General features: G+C 41.7%; 1 protein-coding gene across 9 annotated transcripts in view; it reads right to left on the reverse strand.

Annotated features, from left to right (window-relative positions):
* Positions 1–18,358, reverse strand: part of Atxn2 (ataxin 2) — an 83,012-nt gene that overhangs the window by 44,490 nt on the left and 20,164 nt on the right. For all 9 annotated transcript variants that reach the window (XM_057764167.1, XM_057764158.1, XM_057764165.1 and 6 more), the window contains exons 2-6: positions 12,520–12,556; positions 10,350–10,409; positions 9,817–9,888; positions 9,181–9,331; positions 932–1,056 (exon numbers count right to left, since the gene is read on the reverse strand). In XM_057764167.1, the coding sequence (XP_057620150.1) occupies positions 932–1,056; positions 9,181–9,331; positions 9,817–9,888; positions 10,350–10,409; positions 12,520–12,556 (445 nt within the window). The remainder of the gene's footprint in view (positions 1–931; positions 1,057–9,180; positions 9,332–9,816; positions 9,889–10,349; positions 10,410–12,519; positions 12,557–18,358) is intronic.

Here is an 18,358-nt window from a genome sequence, read left to right on the forward strand (position 1 = left end):
CCAAGGCAGGACCTCACTGGCTAGCTCTGGCTAGCCTCAAACTTGCCATGTAGACAGACAAACTTGTCTGTCTCTACCTCCTCAGATTAAAGACGGTAACAGCACAAGTAGCTGTTTATTTTGTTTGTTTGTTTCTGTGAGTTCAGGCTTCCCTCAACCTTCTCTGTAGTGGAGGTTGTTCCTAACCCTCCTAACTCTTCTACTTCTACCTCCTGAGTGCTGACACCATAGATGCCACAACCAATCTAAAATTTTATCTTAATAATTTTCTTTTTCTCAGACAAAAAGGCCAACTTGACTTCATCTCTAGAAAAGCCAACACACAGTTAAACAGTACCTGCCTTAGGCTGCCTATATTATAGGCATTCAAAAGAAAACAGGCTGTTATCTCTTAACTTCTTCTAGTTTCCAGTAGTAAATTGCTTATCACTATTTTATCACAAACAAGTAATTTTATGAGTGCTGAGCTCTCAATTCAAGAAGAAACGCCTTTTAAAGTCGGGCAGTGGTGACACATGCCTTTAATCCCAGCACTCAGGAGGCAGAGGCAGGTGGATCTCTGTGAGTGTGAGGTCAGCCTGGTCCACAGAGTAAGTTCCAGGACAGGCTCCAAAGCTACAGCAAAACACTGTCTTGAGCACTCGGGAGGCAGAGGCAGGCGGATCTCTGTGAGTTCGAGACCAGCCTGGTCTACAGAGCTAGTTCCAGGACAGGCACCAAAGCCACAGAGAAACCCTGTCTCGAAAAACCAAAAAAAAAAAAACACTGTCTTGAAAAACAAAAGAGAAAAAAAAAAAAAAAAGAAGACAACAATGACAAAAGAAATGCTTTTTTTATTCTTATTCTTTGCTCTTCATGCGCTCCCTAGGACACAGACCTGTTGATAGTTGGGGTCTACCAAGCACGCTGGGCCATCACAGATGGCACTCACCACATCATTCTCCAGGGCTTCCAGCTCCTCACTGGCTGTGAGCTCCCCTGCATCCCAGGGCTCCAGGTCCCTCTCCTTGTGCTCGCCATTCACTTTGGCACTGACAGCAGAGTCGGTAAAAGCATCTGTAAAGATGACAACAGACAGGTAATACTAAGATAAAGACCAGTAATCATGAGAAAATGACTTTGGGCTATTTAAATAACTAACAATAATCCAGTCAACAACAGCACAGGTGACTAGTGAAAGCTTTTCCTCTCATTACTCCAATTGTGAAGCACGGAGTGCATTCAAGCTAGCAGTGGGCTCAAGTTCTCTTTCATGAAATAGATCCACAATTAAGACACATCTTTGACAGCATATTGGGAGTGTGGGGGGCAGGGTGGAGGGTGGAATGGAAGAAGGGAGGAAGGAAAGGGAGCAAGGAGGTGGCGGACAGGCCTTTAATCCCAGAACTGGGGAGGCAGAGGCAGGTGGATCTCTGTGAGTTCGAGACCAGCCTGGTCTACAAGAGCTAGTTCCAGGGCAGGCTCCAAAAGCTACAGAGAAACCCTGTCTCGAAAAAAACAAAAACAAAAAAATTTAGGAATGAACCAAAAGCTCCACTCCAAGTACCACTTGGGGGGGGGGGTGTCAGTCACAAAACCAACCCACACACACATTGTATGTGTGTCCCAATCCTGAGCAGCATCAGACAGAAGCCTACTCAGAAACAGCACAGGAGTGACCAGGCCTGTGGAGGTTCCCAGAACCAGACTCCCACTGCTATTCATGGATGCAGGTTATACTAAGAGGACATTTTTGCCTAGCCTGCTTCATGTTCACTACTGCGTACTATAAAAAGAATGAGTTAGTAACTTAGCAGTATGCTAACTTAGCAGTATGCTTTTATTTCAAGGCGAAAATGAGAGCAAGAAAGACACAAAAGACCACAAGGAATGGCACTCCGTCATAAAGCAAGCAGTTTTCTAAAGCCAGTTTGAAGAAAGGCTTCAGCCCCAAGTACCAGACTTCAGGACAACATACTCTCATGATCTAAAGTGAAGCAAGAGCTGAGTGCTCTGTTCCACACTCTGAGCATCAGTCAGCATGGCAGAGTGAACGGTCCCACCTGTACAATCAATGTACAGTGTTTCTTTCATAGCAGTGTGAACTTTAAAAGCATCACTGCTGGTGCCCAGGAATCCCAGTCACATTCTAGTCACAAGCAGAACAAGTCCCTGCCACAACTGAAAGTCTATCAATTTTCTATTGTGGTTTACAGCAAGACCTAAGTGTTATAAAAGCAAGATGCAGTATCATAGTCAGTGACAGACACATGGTAGCTAGTTCTGAGGAAGTTAAGGCCACAGAAAGTAAATGGAAAGTTATTAGACAAGGAAAAAAGAGTTATTTCTGTGTCCCACCCACTGCCTTATAAAACACACAACTTATAAAGGCCTCCATATTAGAGGGAGGGAAGGTCTATACTTAACCCCCACTTTCATGTATTGCCCACAAACCAGCATCTGTGGGTTGGAACACTGATGCCACCTGGTGGTGGTTGGAAGGAAACCCTTTTCTTCTGCCCCATTTATATTCTGCTCCTCAAACTCAAGTGAACTTTTTTTCTTGGAGAAAATGTTCAACTTCACCAGACTTTTTGGCTCATGCAAGTGACTGAGTCAGCATGAAATACATTGTGAGTTTCAAGCTGCCTCAAAGAAGGGGAGGAAATAAAACAAAACAACAGTCAAACTTGTTCAAGAATTGTTTTTTATTGTTATTATAAAATTGAGACTTGGCACTAAATGGCTAAAGCAGAGATAGTCCTCTGAAGCAGGACCTCAAAGAACACAGTATGGAATCTTTGCCAGGCTTCGTAGCCACATCTATAATCTAAACTCAGAAAATGAAAGTTCACCTCATGTTTGAGTCTAGTCTAGGCTACAGAATAAGTTCTTTTAAAAAAAAAAAGATTTATTTATTAATTATGTATACAGGGTTCTTCCTGCGTGTATCCCTGCAAGCCAGCAGAGGACCCTAGATCTTATTACAGATGGTTGTAAACAACTATATGGTTGCTGGAAATTAACTCAGGAAGATCAATTAGTTCTTTTAACCTCTGAGCCATCTCTCCAGGCCCTACAGAGTGAGTTCTAATCATAAAAATGAGCCAATTAACTAAAAATTGTGATGATGTCTGCTGAGCAGTGGTAGTACAAGTCTTTAGTCCCAGCTCTCTCGGAGACAGAAGCAGATGGATCTCTGTGAGTTCAAGGCCAGCCTGGTCTACAGTGAGTTCCAGGACGGCCAAGGCTATGCAGAGAAACTCTATCTTGAAAAACGAAAGTAAATAATTTGGATTGGTATGTATAACGAAAAAAAGACTGTTTTCTTTTTTAAAAATAAATAAATAAATAGAAAAAAAGAAAAACCAAAAAATACACATACACATAAATCATTAAAAAAAAAAAAATCCAGGTTCAATTCCCAGCACCCACATGGCAGCTTACAACTGTCTGTGACTCCAGTTCCAGAAGAATTTAACACAAACGCACTTAAAATACAGTTGTTTAAAAAAAAAAAAAAAGACAACCAAGATGGTGGTTCACACTTAACAAGCTGAGTTCAATACCTAGAGCCCACAATGAGGAGGAACCAACTCCAAAAAGTTGCCCTCTTAACTCTACGGAGGGGAGATGTAGGCTTCGTCACTCCTTCCACAAAGCCAGAGAAAAGAGAATCAAATTTGTAGGTGGAGTAAGTGGTAGCTGTAGTTACTCTAAAGCTGCTTGCTCACAGATTCAACACAATGCCCATCAAAATCCCAGCAAAATCTTCAAAAACCTTGAAAGAACTGTACTCAACTTCAAATGGAAGAGCCCAGGATAGCCAAAACAATCCTGTACAATAAAGGAACTTCTGGAGGGGGCTGGAGAGATGGCTCAGCGATTAAGGGCGTTGCCTGCTCTTCCCAGGGTCCTGAGTTCAGTTCGCAGCAACCACGGCCATCTGTGAATAGGTCTGGTGCCCTCTTCTGGCCTTCAGGCATACACACGAACAGAATATTGTATACATAATAAATAAATAAAAATTTTTTTAAAAAAGGAACTTCTGGAGGCATCACAATCCCTGACTTCAAACTCTACTACAGAGCTACAGTACTGAAAACAGCTTAGTACTGGCATAAGAACAGACAGGAGGACCAATGGAACCAAACAGAAGACCCGGATATCAATCCACACATCTTCGAACACCTGATCTTTGATAAAGAAGCAAAAAGTATCAAATGGAAAAAAGAAAGCATATTTAACAAGTGGTGCTGGCATAACTGGGTATCAACATGTAGAAGAATGAAAATAGACCCAATCTAACACCATGCATAAAACTCAAGTCCAAATGGATCAAAGACCTCAACATAAAGCCAGCCACACTAAACCTCATAGAAGAGAAAGTGGGAAGTACATTTGAACGCATTGGCACAGGGAACCACTTCCTAAATATAACCCCAGCAGCACAGACACTGAGAGAAACAATAAATGGGACCTCCTGAAACTGAAAAGCTTCTCTAAAGCAAAGGACACGGTCAACAAGACAAAACGACAGCCTACAGAATGGAAAACATCTTCACTATACTACATCAGACAGAGGTCTGATCTCCAAAATATACAAAGAACTCAAGAAATTGGACACCAAAAGAACAAATAATTAAAAAAAAAAAAAAGGAGTACAGACCTAAACAGAGAACTCTCAACAGAGGAATCTAAAATGGCTGAAAGACACTTAAAGAAATATTCAACATCCTTAGACATCAGAGAAGTGCAAATCAAAACAACTCTGAGATTCCATCTTACACCTGTAAGAATGGCCAAGATCAAAAACACTGATGACAATTTATGCTGGAGAGGTTGTGGGGAAAAGGGAACACTTCTGCATTGCTGGTGGGAATACAAGCTGGTACAACCGCTTTGGATGTCAGTGTGGCAATTTCTCAGAAAATTAGAAAACAACCTTCCTCAAGAGCCAATAATACCACTTTTGGGTATATATCCAAAGGATGCTCAATCGTGCCACAAAGACGTGTGCTCAACCATGTTCACAGCAGCTTTGTCTGTCATAGCCAGAACCTGGAAACAACCTAAATGCCCCTCGATCGAAGATGGGTAAGAAAAATGTGGTACATTTACACAATGGAGTACTACACAACAGAAAAAATATAACAACAGCTTGAATTTTGCAGGAAAATGGATGGAGCTAGAAAACATCATTTTGAGTGAGGTAACCCAGACACAGAAAGACAATTATCACATGTACTCACTCATAGGTGGTTTTAAACATAAAGCAAAGAAAGCCAGCCTACAAACCACAATCTCAGAGAATTTAAACAACAATACGGACACTAAGAGAGACTTACATAGATCTAATCTACATGGGAAGTAGAAAGTAGAAAAAGACAAGATCTCCCGAGTAAACTGGGAGCATGGGAACCTTTGGGGAGGGTTGAAGGAGAGAGGGGAGAGGCAGGGAAGGGACAGAGAAAAATGGAGAGCTCAATAAATATCAATTTAAAAAAAAGCTACTTCCTCATTACCTCTTACTGAATGTGGTGGTTCATAAGCACAAGTGATTTTTTTTTTTTGTCTGCTTCTAATGGGAGTGGTTAGCAATCAGAAACTGAATGAGATGAGACACATAATACTAGTGTGAGCATCAGAGCTGAGCATGACATTAGATATAAACAATGTTCTGCTACAGTACCAAATCCAGAATGACATGTAGCTCTTTTAAAACATCAGTTCTGAAAAACTCCACTGCAGAAGGAAAAATGATTTAGGCTAAGTGTCAGCAAGCTTTCCTGTGAAAGGCCAGAGGAGGTAGATATCTGTGCAAAGCCTGCCTCCTGATAAGACTAACCTTTAGCTATACAGGACAGCAGTTGCAACCAACACATGAATGAAGAAACACAACACTGTTACAATCAAAATTTGTACACTACTGTCCAATAATCTGCTGACCCATTATCCTAGTAAATCACAACTACACAAAGGCACAGAAAAGTAAAGCAGCAGCATGAAAGACAAGCAAGCCACATAATCCTAAAACACAGGGAGGTCATCAAAACAAAGAACAGGCCGGGCGGTGGTGGCGCATGCCTTTAATCCCAGCACTTGGGAGGCAGAGGCAGGTGGATCTCTGTGAGTTCGAGACCAGCCTGGTCTACAAGAGCTAGTTCCAGGACAGGCTCCAAAACCACAGAGAAACCCTGTCTCGAAAAAAAAAAACCAACAAAACAAAGAACACAATACAAATGTAAGATCACTAATCACTAGAGACTGGCGGACAGGCAGTGGCAGCTGATGGTTAGCCTGTATGACGACCTCGGTGGAGTTGGGGGCGGGGGAGGAACAATACGAAGATCAGGAAAACAAAAATGAAAAATGCAGATCAGACGGGGACACTGGAAAGAGTAGAGAAAGAAACAGAAGTCGGATTCCAAGTCAAACAGCAACAGAAGAATGAACAAGGAACAAAAACAAATGGCAAAAAGAGGAAAAGCGAAGGGAGGGGCAGACACAGTTGGTAAAATGCTTGCAGAGCAAGCTTAAGACCTAAGCTCAAACGTGAGAACTGAGGTCTCATATGAAAGGCGTGTTGACACAGTTTCCATCTGCTGCCTGTGGATCAAGATGTACTCCGGCAGGGCGGTGGTGGCGCACGCCTTTAATCCCAGCACTTGGGAGGCAAAGGCAGGCGGATCTCTGTGAGTTCAAGACCAGCCTGGTCTACAAGAGCTAGTTCAGGACAGACTCCAAAGCTACAGAGAAACCCTGTCTCGAAAAACCAAAAAAAAAAAAAAAAAAAGATGTAGAACTCCCAGCTCCTTCTCCAGCACTATGTCTGCCTATATGCCACCGTGTACGGCCATGATGATAATAGACTGAACCTCTTAATTGTAAGCCACCACAATTAAATGTTTTCCTCTTTAAGAGTTTCCACGGTCATAGTGTTTCTTTTTTCAAGACAGGGCTTCGCTGTAGCTTTGGGGCCTATCCTGGACCTAGATCTTGTAGATCAGGCTGGTCTCGAACTCCCAGAGATTCACCTGCCTCTCCCTCCCGAGTGCTGGGATTAAAGGCATGTGCCAACACTGTCCAGCCATTGTGTTTCTTCACAGCAATATAAACCCTAATTAAGAACACTCCATGATTTTAAAAGGTTGAGATAAAAGGATCAAGCCCAGGCCAGGCGGTGGTGGCGCATGCCTTTAATCCCAGCACTCTGGGGAGTAGAGGCATGAAACTTTATCAGGGAAAGAGGCAGGTAAATCTCTGGGAGTTCATGACCAGCCTGGTCTACATAGTGAGTTCCAGGACAGCCAGGGCTACACAGTGAGACCCTGTGGGGATGGGGTGGGGGAGAGACGACAACTAAGCAAACAACAAAACAAACATCAGAACTTCAGAGTTAGGATTGGGCTCAGTAGTAGGGTTTGCCTACCCAATATAAGGCCATAGGGCCTGGTTGAGTAAAGCAATGATTACATGTTCACCTTGCATCCAGTGTCCTATACTTAGTTCACAGCACATCCCAAATAAGCATACTGCAAACACATTAGAACAACCAGTGACTGCTGTTTCTGTTACAACCAAGAATCTTCTCAGAGTGTTGTTTTGGTTTTCCCCTTTGTCCTTTGACCAAGGTTAGTTTTCAAATTTAAAAACATTAAATTTTTCAAAAATATAAATACAAATTATTTGGTATTCCAAAGTATAAGTAAAACTGACTCTAAAGCAGCAACAAAGAAAGCATTTGTCTCCTTCATGGGTAACTGAAGGCGCTTTGAAGATTACAAATCATAGTCCCTATCGCTGCTGGCTTCTGCAACAGGAAAGATGACGAGTAAGGGAGAACTGTGTTGAGAAAGGCTGTAGCTTCCTGTGTCGAGTATCAGAAACAGCTGTTAGCACCAACTGAAGCATAAAAATCAAATTATAGTTAATAACAATCTACCATTCAAGAATTTTTGAATTGGGGGCTGGAGAGATGGCTCAGAGGTTAAGAGCACTGGCTGCTCTTCCAGAGGTCCTGAGTTCAATTCCCGGTAACCACACGGTGGCTCACAACCATTTTTTTTTGTTGTTGTTTTTTTTTTTTTTGGTTTTTCGAGACAGGGTTTCTCTGTGGTTTTGGAGCCTGTCCTGGAACTAGCTCTTGTAGACCAGGCTGGTCTCGAACTCACAGAGATTCACCTGCCTCTGCCTCCCGAGTGCTGGGATTAAAGGCGTGTGCCACCACCGCCCGGCACTCACAACCATTTGTAATGAGATCTGGTGCCCTCTTCTGGCCTGCAGGAATACATGCAGACAGAACATTGTATACATAATAAAGAATTTTTGAATTGCAAAGATCCTTTCCCAATGCTACTAAGTGCCTACCAAGAAGAAGGGCCAGCTGGGAGGTGGTGGCGCACACCTTTAATTCCAGTACTCAGGAGGCAGAAGCAGACAGATCTCTGTGAGTTCAAGGCCAGCAAGTTAGCAAGTTACAGGACAGCCAGGACTATTTCACAGAAAAACCCCGTTGAAAAGAAAAGAACCACAAACAAACAAAACAAAAACACAAGATGAAGGGCCAGTTCCCACATGCCCCTCTTCAAAAAACACTTGCCACAATCTATCACCTTCTTCTGATCTCTGAGATACCACGTATGCACATGGCATACATAAATACATTCAGGCAAAACATCCACTAAATAAATCTAAAAACTAAAAAATGCATACTACAATTACTTATGCTTCTAAAAGCACCAATTTATTTTCTTTTTAAATTTTAAATATTTTCCAACAAAATGCATTAAAACTCTCATTTTCTGAATTAAAAAAAAATCCTAGCACTCAGGAGGAAGAGGCAGGCAGATCTCTGAGTTTACCAGTCAGATTTACAGAGCAAATTCCAGGATAGCTAGGGCTACAAAGAGGAAGAAAAAAAAAGGAAGGAAGGAAGGAAGGAAGGAAGGAAGGAAGGAAGGAAGGAAGGAAGGAAGGAAGTTACCCTATTTAAAAAAGATCATCTCATTCCCTGGCCTGAAGGCAAAGACCTACAACCTCAGCACCAGGAAAGCAAAAGTAGGAGGAACAAGAGGACAAGGTCAGTTTGAGCCACAAAGCAAGATCCTGTCTTAAGGGAGGGAAAAGCAAGTCTGTGTAATTGCTGGAGTGAGTCTATTACACCAGGAGGGCTAGGGTGACTTGGAAACAAAAGCCTACCTCTTCGTGCGTAATTGGAGTCTGTATCTTTAAATTGTACTACAACGAAGTCTGAGCATTTGAACAAAATACTCTCCATTATTTCTTCACGTTTTGGCCCCGAACTGGATTCTGTACTTTTTTCATGTGCAGCATCAAGTACCAAATCACACTAAATAAAAAAAATTAATAAATATTAAAAACATTATTAAATAATATTTACTGTGATATTTAGCTTATCAATGCAAAAGTAAACATCATGAGAAAACCTGACCATCATGTCCTGTTTAGAAATGTAATCTGTCATGCAACCAAATTCTAGAAATCCTCAGAACTAAAAGCTATTCTTGTTATAGTGTATCTGAAGCACACTAGTGTTAACAGAGAGAAGTAACCCAGCACACACCTCTGGTAGCTGACAAAGCTGAAAATGGTTGCATATCATCAACACATACAGTATTTTCAGATATACAAATCAGTTATTAAATAATAAGAATTTGTTATGAGAGAGAAAAATTCAAGTGGTTTTTAAAACTGGATAGATTGGGTGGTGAGCAGGAAAACACTCATGAGCTCAACTGTCAGATAGATCCACAGCAAGCTCAGACCTATTGAAGTGGCATGACCATACATAGATGACCAAATAGTAAAAATTACCTTAGGACTGTATGTTTTAAAAACTCCTTCATATACACCTCCATTTTTCACTTGTACTTCACATTTCGATCCCTAGAAAACACAATTTTTTTAAAAATAGTGTGCTACCTCACTATCACAAGTGTTTTCATTTCACTTTATATTAAGACCTCATTCAGTATTGGATATTGACAAACAATGATAAAGTTTCAACACATTAACATTACACTGAATTCTCTATATGGTACAGACCTGGCAACTCCAAAATATGAACTGAATACTAAAGCTACATATTTTTCTGTCCACACTACCATCAGATAACAAAATATTATACAAAAGAGAATCAGCTATAAACACTATCATATATAAAGCAGGGTTAGCAAGAATATTTTTACCGAGTTATAATAAATTAAAAATTATTCTAATGTATTTAAAAAATCATCTTCATTAAGTATGACCTAAAAATATTAGGCTGAGACTCGCTCTCTACATTTTAACTCTATGAAATATTCCACCCCAAAGGAGTTTATCCCCCAATAATATGGTTAACTTACAACCACTGATGTAAGTATATGAACCATCCTCACGTTTGCATAAATTCCATCAAAAGAAATCTGGAAAGTTTGAAAAATAAACACGATTACCAGTCTGTATTGTAAAGCTATCACTTTTCTAGCTGTAAGATGTGTGGATTATAATAAATTAAGGAAGAATTGGTTACAATCATATTTTATTTCCTTAGAGAACAGAAAGGTAAAAGTTTTAAACAATGAAATCAAACTATTCTAATTAATAATTAATATGATATAAAACAAACAAAAATAGCAGACGTACACCTCCAAATATGAGAAAATAAAAACCTCTGGAGAAGACAAACCAGTAGGGGACAGAATTTGCACAGCTGCCAGGGAGAGAAATGTCATGCTGTCTTGAGTGCAGTACTGGCTGCAGAATTATAAACTTTAAAAACTCTAGTCACATCTAGGCATGCTTGCGCACACCTTTAATCCCAGCATTCTGGAGGCAGAGGCAGGTGGATCTTTGTGAATTTTAGGCCATCCTGGTCTACACAGTGAATTTCCAGGCTAGCCAGCCTCTATATTAAAACCTTGTCTCAAAAATACACACACAAGGGGCTGGAGAGATGGCTCAGAGGTTAAGAGCACTGGCTGCTCTTCCAGAGGTCCTGAGTTCAATTCCCAGCAACCACATGGTGGTTCACAACCATCTGTAATGGAATCTGGTGCCCTCTTCTGACAGAACACTGCATACTTAATAAATAAATAAAATCTTTAAAAAGGGGGGGGCAACATTTTAAAAGAATACACAAATAAAAAACTCAGAGAGGAACTGGTGAGACGGTTCAGTAGGTAAAGACACAATGAGTCTGACGTTCTAAGTTCAATGCCCACAAAGTGGCCCTTCGACTACCACACCTACATCAAGGTTCACCCACTATCCCCACACTAAAAAAATATACACTATAAGAGTCAACTTTCAGCTAGACTAGAGAGTACCTGGATGGAAGAGTGCTTGTCTAGCACATTAAAGAGCCTACGCTCCAATTCCAGCACCAAGGGCAACTGGGTAGTGAGGAAAGACCTCACAATCTATGTCCTGAAAGGGATGCAGTACATCTTAATAAAGTAGGAGTGCTGAGCAGGACACACTGCATTACCAGCTTCTCTCAGCATGTTTGAATCGAGGCAACAGAACTATTCCTGGCAGAAACTACACAATGGTGTGTTCTCCTGACTCTCAGGAAGACAATCTGACCAATAAAGATCTTATTTGAAAACTCAGTGGTGCTGGATATGGTCATGCACACCTTTAATTCTAGGAATTGGGAGGCAGAGGCAGGCACATCTCAGTGAGTTGGAGGCCAGCCTGGTCTACAAAGAGAGTTCCAGGACAGAGAAACCTGTCTTGAAAAAAAAAAGGTGGGGGGAGGGGGAATAAAGGAAACAAAACCCTTCAGTGGCCACCAGATCGTTGTGCGTTTAAAACTAGCCTGGTTAGCCGGGCGGCGGTGGTTGCACACGCCTTTAGTCCCCGCACTCGGGAGGCAGAGGCAGGCAGATCTCTGTGAGTTCGAGGCCAGCCTGATCTACAGTGAGTTCCAGGTCAGACAGGACTGTTACACAGAAAAACCCTATCTTGTAACCCTAGTTACAAGAGCTAATTCCAGGACAGGAACCAAAGCTACAGAGAAACCTTGTCTCAAAAAACAAACAAACAAAACCCCCCAAAAAACTAGCCTGGTCTATATAAGTTCCAGACCAGCCAAGGCTACATAGTGGATCCTGTCTCAAGAAACACCAACCAGTGGCAGTTTCTCATACGGAATTTTATGGTCTTTGTGTTCATTTTAACTTCACTGATAAAGGTGGAAAATCAGAAGGTGTTTCCCAAGTGAGAAAAATGAAAGGAGTTTAAACAGACAGCACATTAATTCAAACAAAAAGCCCAAAGAACTTTACAAACTCTGGTCCAAAACATCAGAACACTTAACTTGGTATCAGTATTATACACAACACAAACACTATTAATAGAAAATTGTACATTTCATAGCGTCCTCACTGAAAAGCAATATAGAATCAATAACTTTATATTAAACTGGTACATCTGTAGCAAAATTCAAGAGATTTTATTCTTAGCTTTATTATTGGAGCTATGGTTAGAAATCACACTTTATGTTTTATAAATAACACGGAATTTACTCACCGTAGGCTGAGGCAGTCCTTTGCTACTGTTCCGACCTCTGTAAAGATTAAATATGTTTTTATTAAATTCAAAAGGCTACAAATTTTTAAATTTAAACTATAATCTTATAATTTAAACTATAATTCTACTCAAATACAGGCCAAGCTGTCTGTGAAAGGAGCCATCTAACCCTCAGTGACAGGAAATCTAAGTGGCTGTGTGTTGTGCTACCTACCAGGCCAGGGAGAAATCACCACAGACAGGGAAGAAAGACAAGGCTGGTGTTTTATCAAAACAAATGGATAAATTAGAATAGTGGTGCTCAGCTGGAGAGATGGCTCAGTGGTTAAGAATACTGACTGCTCTCCCAGAGGTCCAGAGTACAATTCCCAGCATGGTGGCTCACAACCATCTGTAATGAAATTTGGCGCCCTCTTCTGGCCTACAGGCCTACATGCAGACAGAATACTGTATACATAACAAGTAAATATCTTTAAGAAAAAAGAAGATCCAATTTGTGCCGGGTGGTGGTGGCACATGCTTTTAATCCCAGGACTTGGGAGGCAGAGGCTGGCAGATCTCTGTGAGTTCGAGACCAGCCTGGTCTAGAAGGCCTAGTTCCAGGACAGGCTCTAAAACCACAGAGAAACCCGGTCTCGAAAAATCAAAGAGAAAAAAAAGGTGGCGCTCACCTTAATACCAGCAATAGGGAGGCAGAGACAGGCAGATTGAAGGATAGAAGGATAGCCTAGTCTACACTGTGAATTTTCAGGGAAGCCAGGGCTACTAGGTGAGACCATCTCTAAAACAAACAAACAAAACCCAAAATGTATGAAAGAAGAATAAAGAAGCCTAACTGTGTGTGGCAGTGCATGCCTGTATCCCACACTTCAGAGACTGAGGCAGTGACATGCTGTGGGGCTTGAGGTCAGCCAGGGCTACAAATTAAGACCTCATCTCCCCACCCCAAACAAGTACACTGAAAGAAAAAAAATGACATTAAACACAAAACAATAGCATTCTTAAATGTCAGGTATAATAGCACAATTGTAATCAACATATTTGACTTGATACCCCAATCATCTCTCATTTTTCCTTGTCTCTAAAAAGTAATATGCCTATAACTGTAGAAAAGTTATTTAAAAATAAGTTAAAACAGGGCTTTTCAGAAAGCTCAGCAGGTAAAATCACTTGCTACCAAGCCTAATAACCTGAATTCAATTCCTAGAGCCCATACATGACCAGACAGAATCAACTCCTATAAACTGTCCTCTGATCACTACATGTGTGCTGTGACAGAGTAAATAAATGTTTAAGCACTAAATAATTCTGACAGAATTGGCATTGTGATATGGAGACTTGAGGCAGTAGGATCTTGACTTTTAGGCTAACCTGGGCTACACTGTCAAAATCAGGAATTGTCCAACAAAGTGCTTTTCTTTGCCAACCCTCTCCCTTGGAAAAGATACAGTACACAAAACTCAGGCACCAGGCTGGGAATAGAGCTCAGTGGTAGAAAAGGCTTGCTTAATGTGTCTTGAGCCCTAAACTCAGTTTCCAGCACTGTAGAAACAAACAAAACCTACACAAGCCCTGGCTATCAAATGGTGCCTTGTAATATGGACTATTTTCAAGTGAACTGAATCATAATAAACAGTACCATGGTTCCTTTGTACTCTGGGGGATTGATCCAAGACCCCATCAGAACCAAAATTCAAGAATGTTTAATCCCTTATATGGTACTTGCATGACTCATATACCTTGCTTATTATTTTAAATATCCACTCAAATGTAAATGCCATATAAATATGATTGTACTATTTAGAGAATGACAAGGGGGAAAAACAGGTCATACGTTTAGTATTGGTACAGTCAGTCCACCAACCCTTTCCATCCTCAGTCAGTTCAACCTACAAGTCTGGAATAGAACCCCATGCAGAGGCTGGCTTTAATCCCCGCACTCGGGAGGCAGAGGCAGGCGGATCTCTGAGTTCGAGACCAGCCTGGTCTACAAGAGCTAGTTCCAGGACAGACTCCAAAGCTACAGAGAAACCCTGTCTTGAAAACAAACAAACAAAAATACATATTGGGTCTCATGCTTGTGAGTTGATGAAGACGACTGACCAGGTCTCTTCCTTGAGAGGGCACCAGATCTCTCTCATTACAGACGGTTGTGAGCCACCATGTGGTTGCTGGGAATTCAACTCAGGACCTTTGGAAGAGCAGGCAGTGCTCTTAACCGTTGAGCCATCTCTCCACACAGACTTAAACATGAATCTTTTTTTTTTTTTTTTTTTTTTTTTTTTGGTTTTTCGAGACAGGGTTTCTCTATGGCTTTGGAGCCTGTCCTGGAACTAGCTCTTGTAGACCAGGCTGGTCTCGAACTCACAGAGATTCACCTGCCTCTGCCTCCCAAGTGCTGGGATTAAAGGCGTGCGCCACCACCGCCCGGCTTAAACATGAATCTTAAAAACAGAAGCAAGTCAAGACCAGCCTCACACAGGAGCTGGATCCCAGCCTAAACTATATGAGAACCTGTTTTTAAAAGAGCCACTTCCACCAGGCAGTGGTGGCACATGCCTTTAATCGCAGCACTTGGGAGGCAGAAGCAGGAGAACCTCTGTGAGTTCCATCGAGGCCAGCCTGGTCAACAGAGTGAGTTCCAGGACAGGTTCCATAGCTACTGAGAAACTCTGCCTCAAAAAACAAAAAACAAACAAAACAAAAAAGAGTGCCACCTCCTCCTCAAGGGTCTAGCTTGGTTAATGGTTAATGGACAGAACCAGAAAAGATCTTACTGAGTAAGGAAACCCAGATCCATAAAGGCAAATGTCACATGGCCTCTCTTATCTTAGGTGCCTGTTTCCCAGATATGAATAAATATCCTGAAGTAACTACAGAAACAAGGAAAGTAAAAAGGGACCACTGAGATGAGTAGAAGGCTGGAGGATCTCTGTGAGTTGAAGGCCAGTCCGATCAGCACAGAGAGTTTGAGTACTTGAGTACAGCCAGGACTACACAGAGACCCTTTCTCGATCGATCGATCGATAGACAGACAGAGAGACAGAGAGAGAGAGAGAGAGAGAGAGAGAGAGAGAGAGAGAGAGAGAGAGAGAGAGAGAGAGAGAGAGAGAAAAGAGGAAAAAAGTACCACTTAGTACCACTTATGGCACTTATGGGTTGGGGAGTACGAGAGGGGCATAGAAGGCTACAAGCGATCTGATCAGGGAAACAGAAATGGGAGGGTTGGGGAGTGCCTCTTTAGGGAGGTAAATACAGAAGGAGGAAAGTGGGTAACAGTAAGGCTGAGAAAGTCTTAAGGAATCATACTACTGACAAAAAAAAAACCCTACAAACATGTTACATGTAATTCTGTATATAAATATACATACATAGTTTAAATGAACTTTTCTCAGGTTGCCAATGCTTTCTCCAACAGCCAAAGGCAACCTAACAAAATCCCCAACACCCAGACATGAGAAGCCTTCTGAGTTGTTGGTCAGGGATGTCCAAAAGACTCCTAAAACATACAGCCTATTGCTATTGCCCTGGGGCGACCCCCAGAGGTGCAAGGTAAGTCTCTTTTGCTGAAAACACTATACACTTCAGAAACAGGACCCAGAAAGCTTTTGAGCTCAAACTGACCTGAATGCCTCTTCCCTGAAGACTAACTTTCCTGGTACCAAAAGGTATCATGTAAGCTTACAAAGAAGGCAAACAACTAATAGTCCTACTCAGCTACGAAGCCTAGGAACCACAAAGACACTCTAAGGATGCAGTGGTGGCATGCATACCTTGGCTGTAACCCAAACGTCTCTAATTGGACTTAAGACACACTCAGTAAGAAAAAAACAAACATGTCTAGTACTGGAAACCTAGCCAACTTACTCAGTGCTAGTAAAGTTGTGACTCGGTGTACCTATGGTTCTGTACTAAAACAGGGTAGGCACTAACAACTCTATGTCTTTGTCCTTATGCCCACAGATAAGTGTAGTAGTCCTCATCCCTCACCCAGGAAAAGTTCTTTGCAACAGACAGAGACCATTACAGACACTCACAACCAATCAAAATGCAGCATTGTAGAGTCTAGTCCAAATGGATACATCTGTAAAACATTCCTGTACCTAATGCTCAAGGAATTGCTGTAGACAAGGTAGCAAGATTGCAAGAGCCAGAGAACCAGGGAGTTTGCTGTAAGATTGTGTTTCCTAGGAATGTCACAAGCTATACCCATAAAGTTTCCCCAACTTGACTGTCTAAACATGAGCTAAACGTGGACAACACTGACAGACATGCCAAAGTGGATGGGAGACAGCCCATTAGGCCTCAACCTTACACAAAGAACTACAGGCAACTTGGACTGATGTGAGTGGGAGAAACAGTTTTTCTTCCAGGAAAGTGCACACCAACTGATTATCAATACCAAATGGTCCCCTGACAACATACATAGGAGAAGCATAGAGACTGATCAGTTTATACTTAAGAATATATTCATAAACAACTATGTACTCAATAACAATGAGAAAAAACAGACCATGAATTTGAAAAAAGCAAGGAGTAATTGGTAGGTTCAGAGGAATAAAACAAAATTATTATCATATCAAAAACAAAAGAAATAAAAATATCCACTGGGTATGGTGCCTTTAATCCCAGGAAGCAAAAGCAGGAGGATCTTTTTGAATTCAAGGTAAGGATGTCTTCCTAAGCAAATTCTCAGCCAGTCAAGGCTATATAGGGAGACTTTGTCTCAAAATCAAAAACAAACAAGAAAGAAATGGGGGGGGGGCACCCTCAGGCTCAGTGGTTGGTTGGTGGTTGGAGCAAAGTTCCAGGATAGCCAAGGACGCACAGAGAAATCTTGTCTTGAAAAACTTTTTAAAAAAATATCCAATTTTATAACTATGTCTCACTGATTTCCTCCACCTTTTTTTTTTTTTTTTGGTTTTTCGAGACAGGGTTTCTCTGTGGTTTTGGAGCCTGTCCTGGAACTAGCTCTTGTAGACCACGCTGGTCTCGAACTCACAGAGATCCGCCTGCCTCTGCCTCCCGAGTGCTGGGATTAAAGGCGTGCGCCACCACCGCCCGGCTTCCTCCACCTTTTCTTTCTTTTTTTTTTTTTTAAATTTCAGGGGGCGGGACGGCCAGGAGTAGCACGTCACCCCTGCCCACTCTTTTTTTTTTTTTTAAAGATTTATTTATTTATTATGTATACAACATTCTGCCTCTATGTATGCCCGCACACCTGAGGAGGGCGCCAAATCTCAGCACAGATGGTTGTGAGCCACCATGTGGTTGCTGGGAATTGAACTCAGGACCTCTGGAAGAGCAGCCAGTGCTCTTAACCTCTGAGCCATCTCTCCAGCCCCTTCCTCCACCTTTTCAATCATTAACTCAGCTCTAATTTCCATTTACTCATAAGATGTTCCCAAAAATCAAAATGGAAGCCAAGCATAGTGGTGCATGCCTTTAATCAAGCCAAGCAGAGGCCAACCTGGTCTACATTATGAGTTCCAGGAGAATGTGAACTACTGCATAATGAGACCTTGTCTTGAAAAATCAGAAACAAAAAAGATCAAAACAGCTGTGCCTTACTATGAGTTTTCTTTTCCTGGTTGCTGAGATACCACTAAGTGTCCTTGAACCTGTGCAGCTTCTCCACAAAGAGCCATGAAAAACTAAAGCAAAACAGCCTCTGACAGAAGACACACTTTACTGGGTATATAGTCACACCTTTGAGTATTACACAGCAATTGTTTGGCAACCCTGTTTACTCAGAAAACAAACAGCTCAAAAGGGTAAACAACCCCCCCATGATGTACAACAACAGTGTCAAAACACTGACACCCACCCACTAACCATC

The sequence above is a fragment of the Chionomys nivalis genome, chromosome 3 (assembly GCF_950005125.1).
Source record: "Chionomys nivalis chromosome 3, mChiNiv1.1, whole genome shotgun sequence".
Lineage (NCBI taxonomy): Eukaryota > Metazoa > Chordata > Mammalia > Rodentia > Cricetidae > Chionomys > Chionomys nivalis.